The 14,493-nt window shown below is 42.7% G+C and overlaps 1 protein-coding gene across 2 annotated transcripts in view; it reads right to left on the reverse strand.

The window, feature by feature from the left end:
* Positions 1 to 13,244, reverse strand: part of ADCY2 (adenylate cyclase 2) — a 214,993-nt gene extending 201,749 nt beyond the window's left edge. For both annotated transcript variants that reach the window (XM_065667665.1, XM_065667664.1), the window contains exon 1: positions 12,981 to 13,244. In XM_065667665.1, the coding sequence (XP_065523737.1) occupies positions 12,981 to 13,211 (231 nt within the window). In that variant the 5' untranslated portion in view covers positions 13,212 to 13,244. The remainder of the gene's footprint in view (positions 1 to 12,980) is intronic.
* Positions 13,245 to 14,493: the final 1,249 nt, after the last annotated feature.

Here is a 14,493-nt window from a genome sequence, read left to right on the forward strand (position 1 = left end):
TTTTGGGAATAGGGAAGGAGCCTCTAGAAGGTAGCCAAGTTTAATCTAAACAAGAAAAGAATGAGTTTGCAGGCACCTCAAAGGTCGTCAGAAAACATTAAAACTGAAGAAGTTATAGAAACATAGTATGTGGTTTAAAAGAAGCATTAATGTCTTGGAGACCTGTACATCTCAACTAAAGGAAAGCACATAAGTTGATTAAACTCAAGCTAGAAGAAAACGGCAAAGAAAAGCCAGGACAGATATTTTCAAAAAATTCTGCAGAGAAATAAAACACCCAAGTGAAAGCATATGCTCTTCTGTATAAACACCAAAAGCCTAAGAAGCTAGATGGAAGAACTAAAATGCCTGTTGTTAAAGCAACAGTATTTATACAGCAGTCTTACTGAAAACTGGTGGAAGGAAGACCACCAGGAGAATACTGACAAAGTAGAAAAGCCTGAAAGCCATACACTTCAGCGGGGATTGATGAAAGGTTTATATTAACAACCTAGGAGTATCAACAATTAACATAAAGTTCCTATGAACCAAAACGCTTATTAAAAAAAGAAAAAAGAATGACCTAGAGGGCATCCTCCAACCAGGATGGAAACTACTTGAGCTTCTAAGAAACGCAGAGAAAAGAAAGCCTGTTAAAGAAGAAAACACAACAGGTCAAGGGATAATTCAGTGACTCAGTTAGACTGGTTAAGGATCACAACAGCAGACGGAAGCTGAGACCACTGCCTATGTCTCATGCACAGCTGAAAACAAAACAAAGATGTAAACAAACAAACAAACACTCATCCAAAGAAAGAGAAACCCTCAATCTAATCTCAAGAAGTGGAAAGAACATGGCTCATAAAATATTACTACTGAGAAACTGCTTTCTAACACTGACAAAGCTTGTTAATCAAACAAATGAAAGACAAAATCCAAACGCTAAAATTGAAAGGGGGAGCTAGAAGTTTACATATTAAAATCTTTGTAGCTGGCCTCAAGACACTGTAAAACTCAGAGGCACAGGCCAAAAGCTAATGAATTCCCAAAAAACTACTTGAACAAGACCAAAACACAACCAGAATGCCTGAACAGCCAAGCAAGGAAGTTTCTGAAAACTATCTTTAAAAGGATAATAAAAAGGATCATAAAATTTATCAGGATTAATATAAAGACTCAGTAATGCAAGCCAAGAAAAGAGCTTGAGAAATCATTTTTAAGAGCATGAAAATAAGTAATAAATAATTATTTTTGAAAGTTAATCAGAAATTGGCAGCCTGATAAAGGATTTCTAAGAAAACAGATGAAGCAGGTACTAAAAAGAACAGCTAGAGAAGAGCAGACTGTAGCAGAAATGGGTTGCTGGGTTGTTGTGTTTTTTTGTATCTGTGCTCAGCATGTGGTAGTTCTCATTCCAAAATACTTTATACAGGGGAACACATCAGAAGATCTGTCTCAAATTGAAGTATCAGTATAAGGCATTAGAGAGAAAAGAACCACCACAAGCAGATAAGGTTCACCAGAAAAGGCCAATGGGACTCAAAGAAGAAATAGCTAAACTGTAGCAACACATAACTGCTACCCAAAAGTACCCAGTATCCAAAGACAGGAATATGAAGTGACTCCAGTCTCCCCTGGGATCCCTCCCAAAGACTGAGGGAAGTACCAATAGGTCTGGTATCTATCCTGGGAAAATTTGTTAAAAACAAAGGTCCCAAAGTACCCACAAAAGTCCTCAGTAATCCTAGGGTGTATGTTTTTCAGTATATCCATAAACAACTTGGGAAAAGGGGTGAATAGCAATCTGAAAAAGATAAGGGCCAACTATGAAGAATTATAAAAGAATCTCATAATAGTCACTATTGAGCGAGAAAATGGCAGATGAATTTTAGGGGACATGTATATGAAGTAATACAGCTCAAACAAAACAATTCTTATTTTATACACACGACAACAGGCTCTTGGTTGACTATTAACACTTAGAAATGGAGTTATCTGATGTTTATCATAGGTAGACCTGTGAAAACATCACTTTGCTGCTCACCAGCCGTCAGAACCAACTCAAAATGTAGAACATAGGAAAAGAATAAACAAGAGAGAACATCATAATACCACCTCAATGCATGATGAACACTAAACAATTCTGGTCCTACCGCCACCACTTCCAAATGAAGGAAAAAGAAATGGAAAAGTTTCTAAGGACAGTCAAAGCTCTAACACAGTGGCTAGATACTGATGGAGTAACATTTGTATTTAAGGTTTCTCTTCTCTGCATGTTCTCTGATATCACTCTTTTGATTTTTAAAGGTAGTGTCCATCTCAGACCAACAGGGAACAGCCTCTAACTGAGCTACCCACACTCAAATGTGCAGCAAATACGTAGCCAGGGAACCCCATGATCATTTCTACTATATTGTGTGCCTGTGATCATTTCTACTATATTGTGTGCCATTGGAGAGAGGTCAGACACCTATCCCTGCCAAAAACATTCTTAGCAGGATCAGGATATGTGTGCTTGTATATTTCATACACATGAATATGCCCTGTGCAAACCTCATGCACCCAACCTGAACAGTAAGCAGCTCTTCCCATTTCTTTATACATCCTCATTTGTCATATAGACAGATTTCCCGAATTATCTTCCATTGATTTGTATCCTCTAATATCATTAACTGCATGTCATATAACATCTGTCAGTGCCTACTACCATTTATTTAATAAGCAGGCGTTCAGAGGGTTCACAGGGGTCAGGGAACATGAATGGTCCTGTCATGCTTTTCGTCCTCCAGCACCACCTCAATCTTCTCTCAGGCTGGCAATTACCAAAGGTGGCTAGCTCTACTTTAAGACATTTAACAGCCTATGAAAAAAGGAGATGGTCCAACCCAGTTATTAGTGGCTACAATACTCAGCTGGTGCACTTACAAAATTGTCCTACCCAATGGCACTAGCTGGCAGCCACAGAAGATAACCACGTTCCAGAGAGGAATGACAGTTAATTACACTCTGCTCTCTGAAGTGTCCCTTTAGAACAGGGCTGAGACAATATGCAGCAAAGCGAGAAAAAGTTTGTACCTTGATGAAACTAATTATTTCAGGCTCCACAGCTAATTAGCGCCTACTCACATCATTTAGAATATTTGTAATGTAAATGTAGTGATCAACATATTCTTCTTTCATGCTTTATTCTACACATACTGGTTCTGAATTCCTCTCCAAAGATGCAGCTTAATAACTTAGTTTAGCTGTTTTTTCAGATGTTCTCAAAATCCTTCCTCCTCTTATTTTCAAAAATAATCTTAAAGAAACTCTCCAACAAATGCAACTGCTATTTATGCAACATCCAAAAATGGATACATGAAGATAAATTGAGTAAAGCGCTTATGAAAAATTTATGCTTTGCAGTTAAATATATTCAAAATATGTCATTGTTGAAAGAGCTCCATCAGTTAAACATTATGGATAATACATTGCTTCACAAGACTCAAAGACATGTTTTTCAGATTAAACTGCACTGTAACACAGAAGTGAAATTATGGCCTTCCTTATACTCATATAGACCCGTGGAAGTCTATTCATTTGATTCTTTGAGCTGTTTAATACCGAGTTACATATTTTGACTGTCACTTTTATACGGAAGTTAAAAGGCGGCTTTTCCTCATCACTTTACTTCTGACATAATTATTTGAGAATCTGGGTGTAATCAAGAAAAATGTCAAGATGGAACTTGCTTAAAAGTAAGGATCAGAACCTTTAAACCAGGGAGCACATATTCAGCACATTGAGAAACAGTGTTCATTTTAGAGGTCTGGTTAATGAAGAAAAAGGTAAGCTTAGACTTTTTCCTCTGCTGAGTTTTTTTAAAAACAGATTTTGCCACAATATGCCAGAGATTTAACATACCGGCATAATAAGGTAACATGAAAAATAGTTTTAATATCAAAAAGTCACTACTGTCATTGTGTAATTACTTTTCAAGTTCTTCCTAAGGTTTTGCAATTATTTACTAAACATATTATCATGGAAAATGTTCTTAAAGTTTACTCCCATAAGGACACTTTCCACGCTCTCATATGTCTCTCAGTTCAACTAACTTCAACCCAAAGATCTTTCTTATTTCATTTCTGACTCCAAGATCAAGCTCATGTTCTGCAATGGGTATTACTTCTACAGTGATAAAATTTCAAATAAAGGTAACAACAAGTTAACTTACATTTGAAATATAACCATGTCAAATAAAAGCTCTATAAAGGAGCAAAACTTCAGACATATTCATAGGAAATAGATAAAAAAGATTCTGCAAATACAGACATTTCTATTTAGCATTAGCTGAGGACTTATTTAACGAGTATCGTTACCCCATTGCATTAAGGCACAGGTAAGAAAATAGTAAAAATCAAAGTAACCAAAAACAAATGGGTAAATTCTTTCGGTGCTAAACAGACTTAAATTGTCTAAAATCCTACCATCTACCAGTCAGATTTGGAAGTTGCCTGGGCTTGCTGGGGAATCAAAAAAGCCCAAGTGAGAAACTGTGGCCACTTTCTGGCACAAGCTAGCAGGGTGCCAACAGGGATTACAAGAGCAGTTACTGATCTGGACAACCTCCCACCTTCTAGGTCTTGACCAGAGTAGGCTGTGCTCAGACCACTGTGCCACTACAAAGGACCACCACAGTGGCTGCATCAAAGAAAGGGAGCCCAACCTCCTTCCAGGGTCTATGAAGCAAAGAGGAGTGACTTATGAGGAGCAGCTGAAGGAACTGGGGTCATTTAGCCTGGAGAAAAGGAGACTTTACTTATGGGAGACTTTATTGCTATCTATAACTACCTGAGAGAAGGTTGTAGCAAGGTGGGTGTTGGACTCCTCTCCCAAGTAACAAGCGCTAGAACAAGAGGAAATGGCCTGAAGTTGCAGCAGGGGAGCTTTAGATTGGATATGAGCAAAAAATTCTTCACTGAAACGGTTATCAGATATTGAAACAGGCTGCCCAGGGAAGTGGTTAAGCCACCATCCCTCGAGGTACGTAAAAGACATGCGCTTAGGGTTATGGTTTAGCAGTGGACTTGGCAGTGTCAGGTTAACGGTTGGACTCAATTATATTAAGAGTCTTTTCCAACTTAAATAATTCTATGATTCTGTCAGAGTGGGAGCACCAGCACGCAGGTCCTGAGCCAAGTTCAAAGAGCATCTGTTTTCCCAACACACCTCGCAGGAGAAATAAAATGTCTGAGTCTTCTGCCTGAATTCAGTCTTGCTGGAAAAAGAACTGGGGGAATTTAGTCTTTCTAGAACTTTTCTGCAGGGCGGACCAAAGTACTAGTAAATTGGAGATGGGGATGGAGAAATTTTACCTGGAATTAGAAGCACAGCAATCCTACTTGTCCAGGCAGTGGGTATTTCTACTCTGCATGCCACAGCATTTAGGGTCTTTAAGAGGTTCTACAGCACACAGTACATCTGCTTGAGGAGACAGGTGGAAAAAGCAAGTTCTAACTACTTTTGCAAACCCCAGTGAGTCGCTCTGAAAAGCCATCGGTCCACGTGGGATCTCATGGGACTATCCAATGATCAAACACCAGACTGGTTGTACCTGAAGCTATAAGGGAAACATATCCAGGCCAGAGCATATCTCAACTCAGCTGCCCTCCAGAGCACACTATGAGCATGCACCCAGAGGCTCCTGCACTCTAGAGCACATCTTCGAAGTTAGAGAAACTTCGAAACTAGAAACATGGATGGTCAAAAAGTAGATGCTCACACAACAGACCTGAGGGCAAGGCTAAGAGACTGGTGGGTACTGCTTCCTCTCGTCTCCCAAGCAGAAACAGACAGGAACTTTTACATCACATAACCACCACTAAGAACAAGAGTTCTGTTTATAGAAAAGAGATAAAGAAAACGTTTCTATACAGGTTGGAGAAACAGACAACTGGGAGGATAAGTGTAGAGACAGCCTCACACTCCTCTGCACAGATGGTGCAACAGTCACTTGAATTTTCAGCATCATCTGAAATTCAGTGTCCGGAGGTTGCTTATTCAAGATATAAAAATAAAAGATCTGGAAGAGAAAATGTGTGGAGCTATTTTTGGTTTGGGGTTTGGTTTGGGGTTTGTTTGGTTGTTGGGGTTTTTTTTCAATAGCATCAGGAATGACACTCAAATGAAAAAACAGAAGGCAAAGGAAAGGGGCAGAACTGCGCTAACTCACTTTTTTGTGTGTGTGTGTCCAGTTCCCCAGTCCAGAAGTTTAATCTGTTGGTATCTTCCCACCATCATATATCAATAAGGCTTGAGCTGACTGTTCTTTCTGAAATATGCAGAAGCCACTGTGGCAGTACTTAGTTTGTCTGGGATCACAGCTTGGCTTGTGATGAAATACTACAGGTGTTTAGCTACATTTTGGTCCCATGGTGCTGGCACACCCAGCTGCTCAAGACATTTGCAGATCACTTCTGTCTGTGTTAAATGCCCATGCCATTTGGCATGGACATTCCAATCTTGGACTGATTCATGGTGCAGTCTGGAAGATTCCAGTGACTGCTACCATTATAAAAAGGAAGCTTTCTTATTCACAGCATAAATGTGCAGACTGAGATCTCTGGTTAATGTCTTTAATCCAGGCAACCTCTTGAAGGCTCAACCAAAGAAATCTGTGCACCATTTTTATAGCAGTCCTAAGGTCCCCACAAATGGGTCAGATACCTTTGTCCACATGGAACTTGGAACCAACTGACAAATTTTTAAGCAAGATAAGCTGACAAGTATTCACAGGTCCATGGCAGATCTACTATGAAGGTGCCAATAAATGATTTGTGAATCCACATACCTGGCTTGACGCTGATAAAGACAGCATACAATCATAGCCCAATCTATCATCTGCCTTATTCCCACTGCACCTCAGTAAACAACAGCTCTAGTCAGTATGCTATTTGTCATTTTTGTCAACTGCACTAACGATTAGAATTTGTGGATCACAATTTTGAGTGACCATCTGTGACATTAAATAACCTTTCCACTGCCAGGCTATCCACAAAACATTAATTTATTAAGATTACAGTTCAAGGCTAAGTATTTTTCCAACATAGCCATACCTATGGTTTTATCCAGTACTTATTCAGCATTCATGTTATTAAATACAAAGGATACAAAACAGGTATGCCACCAGCATGTCTTTGTCTCCATGGCTGTTTCCAGGCTTGCTAGGGACTGGCAAATGAGAGAGCTTTTAGCAACATTAAAAGAAACCACAGATGTACTGGGAGAGTCATTAACAAGAAAAGGCCCAGACTGATGCAGTAGTGAGAAATGAAGCCAGACACAAAGCTAGGCAATTCCTGCTTCAGACAGGAAAATGTAGCAAACTTGGGCTTAACTACAGAGGTAATACTGGCTACAAAAGTTGTGCTCAGACAACCAGAGATACTACTGAAAGGAACATTGGGCAGGGATGGCAATATCCTAAGACTGTATCAAATAGCTAGCAACTACAGCTGCCAAATAGCCAGCAACTATAGCTGTAAGAATATATTGTAATATGGTGCCTAGAGACAAGACATAGAAACATAGGATTTCCTCATGGAACGTTTCAAAAGAGGACGTGAAAGCTGAAATGTATGAACAATTATAGTTGAAATTATGTAAAGAAAAGGTATTTCTTTATAAAGAAAGGTATAAATACACTAATGTTTGTTTTAAATTCTTCCTTATCTTGGTAGTAACAATAATCTGGCAGAATGAGTTTAAGAAGAGGTAGGATACCTCCTGGGCACAACAACCACAGCATCAAGCATGCAAACAACCCTGTTTCTGCTTGTCCTTCAATTAGTGAGGATTTTCCCACCTCATTACCTTTACTGTGACTTAGCTTTCTTTTGGGGGGTAATGCATAAGCTGGAATTTGAAAACAGTATAGCAGATGCTTTGGCTTGCTTTCAGTCTGCAAAGATTCCAAGGAATGCTTTCAGACCTTGGGTATTCTTCTACTTTGGGAAGACAGTTGGTGCTCTTAAACGAAACAAAACAAAACAAGCTTTAAATTACACAGGGCTGATCTCAAAAAATTTCCTAAAATCGAGAGTACAAATGAACATACAATATGGCTGTATTACTCTATGCAATTAGGTTATAACAGAGCATCTCATGGATAGGGATATATCGCCACCACCACATCAGCATGGTGACCTTTTGGTGTGGAGAGATGACTTTTTCAGATTCAGATAATGATGAGAACATTACTGGAGGCATGCAGCAGATGCGTTACGCAGACACCTCATCACTTGAGACACTGTGATGAGAATGATGGAACATGTCTTCCAAAGCTACTTTATCCACATAACTGGAAGACTTTTCCCCCTCCATTTCAAGCTGAGATTCTGATAATGAAAATCTGGAAAGGTTTGATTGATATCCAGTTTTTAACAGAAGCAGCAAGTATTTCTGTTAGAATAAGACCAATTAGAGGGAGGGAGGATTTGCTGTCATTCTGACCAAGGGCCCAAAGAAATATCACATACCACTTAAATCCCCAGGAGGCTTACAAGACTCTTATGATTTTCTTCTCTTTGCACAGAGACAGGTTGGCAGCTATAAAGTTTTAATATGTTCCTTCAGAACGAGGCAGCTACCTCTGCTTCCATGCAGGATCAGCTGAAGGTAAATCCAGTCAATCCGATGCCAGAAAATCAGTTCCTGCAGAAGGTACATCTGCCATGTTGTAGGTACACCTCCCTGGTTACTTGCACTCCCTCTTTGAGAATGATTACCTACTCCCATTTTTGCTACAGAAGGTATTTGGGCATGTCTGTGATGTAGGTGTGCAGTCAACCTTTAGTTTCTTCAATTTATGAATCATTTAAAAAGTTCAGGAATCACTGCATGATCAGGAACTTTTCAGGAACTTCAAAGTGGTTAAGGGGGATAAGTAAGGGGGATAAGTAATACCTCTGTTCCAACAGACAATCATTAGGCAGCCAACCCAAAGCCATCTTATGGTGCTTTAGAAGAGAGAAGACATCAGAATGCCACACTGTAGAAGCACTTTTCACCCAGCACATGCTCTACTTGGCCAGTGATACCATCAAGAAACATGCAGCTCCACATCCATGTCAGTACATAGACAACCACAACTTAAGAGCTTTTGCAAGATCACAAGGATCTGAGTTGACAGATAAGGTCTGAAGACTAGTGTTGAAGGTAAACACCGCACAGCAAGATTGCAGTCTTTGAGCAGGGGGCACAGGCCAGTCGAAAAGAAAACATGTACATCAGGCAGCAAACTGTGGACAATGGGTTTGGGGAAAAGAGACAGAAAGAAGATCTTGACAGACTTAGGTCTTCTCCCACTTACACCACAAGTGCTAAAAGATTCTGAAAGCCCCAAACTTCAGTTTTTAATCAAAGCCTGTATCTATGGACTGTGCACTTTTTATGTTTAGAAAATACATGGATAAAGGAAGGTTATGGCCTTCCAATAAATTGTGCAATTTGGGCATCATCCCCGTTTTCAGTCAGTTTAGTTTACCCGCATAAGAAACAAAACATCACAACTGCAAACATTTTGGATATACTCACATTTTACACTATGAATTTTAAAATGTTTTTTCTTTTTTTTTTCTCCTATGAGATTGCAGTTATAATAAGTATATTCTGGCCAGAAACAAAACTGCTCTAGATATCACTAAAAATAGTCATAAGTTTTTAGTACTAAAAAGGGAGAGGGGGGCAACTAATGAGTTTATCCTAATATATTATATTGAAAGAACAAGACAATAACCAGACAGAAAATGAAGCTGACCCCTGGCATTTCTAAGCACTGGAAGACTTTCACAGGTTTGGGAAAATAATTTACTCTCTATCGATTAAAGCAGCAGCTAAACATGGATGACTGATCTCATTTTGTCAGTTTCAGTTCACACCAGTTTCAGTTCACGCCAGGTACAGACAAATACAGGGGATACTCTGACACAGGAAATTCAAAGGTTGATATTATCAGTACATTATTTAAACTCTAGGCTGTGAACAATCACCTTTCAAGCAGACTCTGGGTTTGAGAAGATAGAGTGCTTAATTCCAAAGATCAAAATCACAATAGTTTTCTGAAACAAACAAAAGCAAAATCTCTCAAGAAACTGCTCTCAGCAACAATCACAGAACATTGCCTGAAAGAATAGTAATCAGATTTCCAGGCACACTCTGTAAGTAATCTTGTTTACTGTAATTTTGCCACAGCTTTTATAAATTTTTCATCTGAAATCAGGAAAGCTACAGCTCGTACTCTGACAGGTTGAAATAGCTGAGTAAGTGGAATACACCCCTGTGTTGCTGGCTGTGTCTGGGAACATTTAAGAATACATTGCCAATAAAAAAAAAGAGGCAGCTCAGCCATCACAGCGATATATTCTAACAACCAAATAAAAAATGAAAACAGAAGGAAAGCCTCTCACTTCCATTGGTTTCAGGGTTGGGTTTTTTTAAGAAAGCCTAGAACATAAAAGTGGTTCATGCTTCATGAACATACATCTTGTCTCAACAATGTCCAGTCCCACGTTCTGCATTCTAAGCTTTTCTTTGAAGTACAAGTGAGAAATACGAATCAAGTGTTGTGGTGAGTCACTTTGGAGTTTTGTTTCCACACCGGGCTTAGGTAATTTTCAGTAAAATCTTAACTGCTTTGACAAAATCTAAAGGAAACAACTGTTGAGAAAGATTTCCTTTCATTTCAAATGCACAGACCTGCACAAGACCTACACAGAACTATCCCAATCATTTGCACCCCCTCTACAAAATTAAATCCTCCATCAAAACAATCACATACGTACTAGATAGACAAAATAAAGACAAGGATACTAATACGGATTCTTGTGGCTCAGACGCTCCTGTGTACCTCTTTTATATAATCAAGCATGAAAAAAATTTACTAAGATTGTACAGCTATATGAAAAGGGTATTCTTTATTCAGGTGCAGGAGAAACAGATCTAAACCTTCAGGAATATTTTAATCACAAATGCAACCAGAGCTAGGCTAGAATAAAACGCTTTTAGGTGAAACTCTGGGCAGGCCTCCAAAGAATTTTGTCCAACATCCTGTGGCTGGAAGTCTGTATAGGCAAGCTTTCTCTTCGCCTGAAGTTACTTTCATCCCTCGACTGGAAACTTTAAGGATGAACCCCACCTCTCTCTCCACTCACCCTTCCAGTTGTTAGCCACAGGAAGATAAAGGCTCAGGAAAAAGGTTTTAAAAGCATTTTTTTTCCTCTTCCGGTATGTCTGGAATTCCAAATACAGACTGAACTATAAAATTCCCCCTTTCTGAAGTAGCAATGCCAGGCAAGATCCAGCCAGCTCACAGTTTTGTTTCCATAACTTTTGGCCGTCCTTCAATCTGGACCCAGGGTTATGCCACCATTGTTATCATGAATGATTCACCTCAAGAAACAGAACTATGAAAATAACCTTGTGCAACTTGTAAACAAGCTGTAGATTGTACCATGAAGGTATGAAATTTAGTGCTAAATACTGTCACGCCCAAGATCTGTTGCCTTCACTGTAGGTGAGTATTGCCTATGCCTCCACACAGAACTATGCCTCAGACTTAGCACTCGACGGACTTCCATTTCCATCATTGGTCCCTTCAGCTGTGATAGACAAGCACCACACCAGAATGAGATATGGTGTCAAACCTGTATTTTGTACACAGAGCTTCAAAACTGAAACATTTAGGCATTAAACAATTGAGTTATAAGGTGTTGCCATTTCTGGCCTCACATTAGCTCTTTTACAATTGCTCTATATTTAGCAGGAATGGCAACTTAAATAAAAACCTCAGAAAACATTTAATACAAATATCAAAATCAAATAAAACACCAATTAACTCTAAATTTAGCTGATCTTTTCAATCAGTTCATGCACTTTTTAAGATAAAAGTTTGGTCATGAGCAAGAAAGCAGAATCCTGTCGACTTAAGCAAACACCGTTACGTGCAGTGCCTCTAGAAAAGAAACCATTAGACTATACCAAGCTAATCCTCACTCTTAATGTTGAACAAACATTAAGCTTTCCAGAAGACCACTATTTAGGAAAAAAATAAATAAAACCAATAAAAAGTCTGAGACTCCTCAGATCCCCATTCTTTACCTCAGAAGCCTACAGTAACGCAAACAGCCTGCCTCTAATCGCTAACAGCAGGAAAACTCTATAAGGAGCAAGAATTTTACTGCCCTCTGCAGCTTTTCCTTTGCGTTCAAAGCAAGGGCAAAACGCCACGGATTTCTGGGTGAGATAAACTGATGCCGACTGTCATCTGCTGCTGTGACATATTTTTCTTCCCAAAGGCTGGAAACCCCGCACTGGACATGCAGAAAAGGTATCCAACCGCCCTAACTTCACCTCCCTTTTTATAAACGAAGGCTCTCTGCCCAAAAGCTTTCTTAAGAAAACGGCTCAAACGCTAGAAAATGGTATAATGAGGGGGTGAAGAAAGAGGAAGCATTGCCATAAAAATGTTATTTTTACGGCTTGCTTGCCATAAAAGTGTTATTTCAGGTACTGGTACAGGCTGCATTTTTGTGCGGCGATTTAAACCCTGCCACAGAAGAGGCCAATACGGCCGAGCTGCCAGTTGGAAGGGAGCGGAGCCAATGAATTAAGTGTATTAAACTCGATGCGCTTGTTGACTCAGTTTTCGCTCCATCAGCCGCGCTGCCGCCGTTCCAGCTTCGCCTCAGAACACCGGGCAGCAAAGTTTGGGCGGGGGGTCCCCGGGCTCCGCAGTCGCCGGCCGCCGCCACCCCGCCACCTCCCGACACCAACTTTCCTCCGCAGGAGCAGCGGCACCGGCTCCCGCCCGCCCCGTCCCACCCCACACGGCCAGGCTCGGTCAGGCTGGGCTCGGCTGAGGGCTCCGAGTGCGGGGATGCCTGCCGGGCGGGGAGATCCCAGCCGGGCGGCGGCAGCGGGAATGCCGGGCAGCGTGGGTCCCAAAGCGGGAGAGCGTCTCTTACCAGCCCGGAGGCGAAGAAGACGGCGAGCAAGGCCAGGCAGGCGCCCATCACGATGAGGAGCAGGAACACGATGAGCGGGTGCTGCTGGCTCATGCAGTAGTAAGACTCGTAGAGCCAGTCCCGGGAGCGGGACTGCTCGCCGCTCGCCCCGCAGCCGCCGCCGCCCGCCTGGTCGGCCCGCTCCAGCAGGTAGCGGCGTCTCCTCCTCATCATCATCGCTTCTTGCCACATCGGGCAGAGCCCGCGCAACTCCCTCAGCGCCTCCGCCGCCGCCGCCGCCGCTGCTGCTGCAGGAGGCAACCGGGGAGTGGAGCGGAGCGCGCTCCCGCGCGGGAGGCGGAGAGGAGGGGCCGCGGCGGCGGCGGCGGCGGCATGGTGCGCCGGGCAGCCGCGGCCGCCGCGCAGCCAGCCCGGGGCTTGGTGCGCCTCCGGAAGGCGCCACCCCGCACGCACATGCCTTGCCCGGCTCTTCCAGAGGTGGGGGCGGGAGCCTCGCTCCTCCTTGCCGGGGAGGGGAGCGGAGCGGAGCGAAGAGGGCGGCCGCCCCAAAGCAAGCGCCTAAGGGCGGTGGCGGCAGGAGCAGGAGGCGCCTTCGAGGGCGACCGTGGAAGCGACCCCTCCAGCGCCCTCCCGCTCAAGGGCGGCGCCGGTAGGTGCCCATGGGGCAAGGCTACCTGCCGCTGCCCGGTCACCGCCTGCGTGCGGCCGGACACCTCGCCATCCCCGGAAGGTGCCTCTCTCGACGGCGGCAGCGAGGCAGAGAGCGCCCGGGTGCCGCTGCAGCGGAACCGGGCCTGCCCCGCTCCTCGCGGGCACAGCAGCCGCAGCAGGGCAGCTCCGGGGCGCGCCGTGCCTTCCCGCGGGTGCGTGGCAGCACCTCCCGGCGCACAGAGGGACATACGTGTGAAAATCTCGGCAATTACTCCCACGGGCAGAGGGCTTGGCGGAGGGTTTCGCTGGGTACCTCTCCCGGAGGCTGAACCTTCTATTTAAGAATCATAGCTTAGTTTCTGGCAAAGCCAGGAATTCCAGTTGGGAAGCAGAAGAACATGCTGGGAAAACGGGAAAACGTATGGCTTTCCTTGTTCCGAAGGAAGCAAGGAAACTTTCCTTGTTCCTAACGAAGCAGACACTTGAAACAGACTGGACAGGTAACCTGCTACAGTTACACATCCATGATTCGCAGCAAGTGCCAGCCAAAGTTTTGTAAGCGCATGGAGGCAGTTCTTTCCCAGTGCACTGCCTCCCTGAATGTTGTCCCCAGACAGATCTCTTTCCAACCCACTCTCTGGCCTCTGCTGTAGCTTTTCCACATCCTAGAAGATGCAGGCCCGCCTAAGCTTTCTCCTAAGGGAGAGGAAAAGACCGAAGTGGCACGAATGCTACTGGACCTGAATGTCCCAAGCGTGGCTCCTGGTGACTGGAGCAATGTTGGAAGCAAGAGGGACTTGAGAGTACTATGATACTAGAATAGGTGAAAAATTGTGGCTACCATAAGTGGTTTTAAGTGACA

The sequence above is a fragment of the Lathamus discolor genome, chromosome 2, assembly GCF_037157495.1.
Source record: "Lathamus discolor isolate bLatDis1 chromosome 2, bLatDis1.hap1, whole genome shotgun sequence".
NCBI classification, from domain to species: Eukaryota; Metazoa; Chordata; class Aves; order Psittaciformes; family Psittacidae; genus Lathamus; species Lathamus discolor.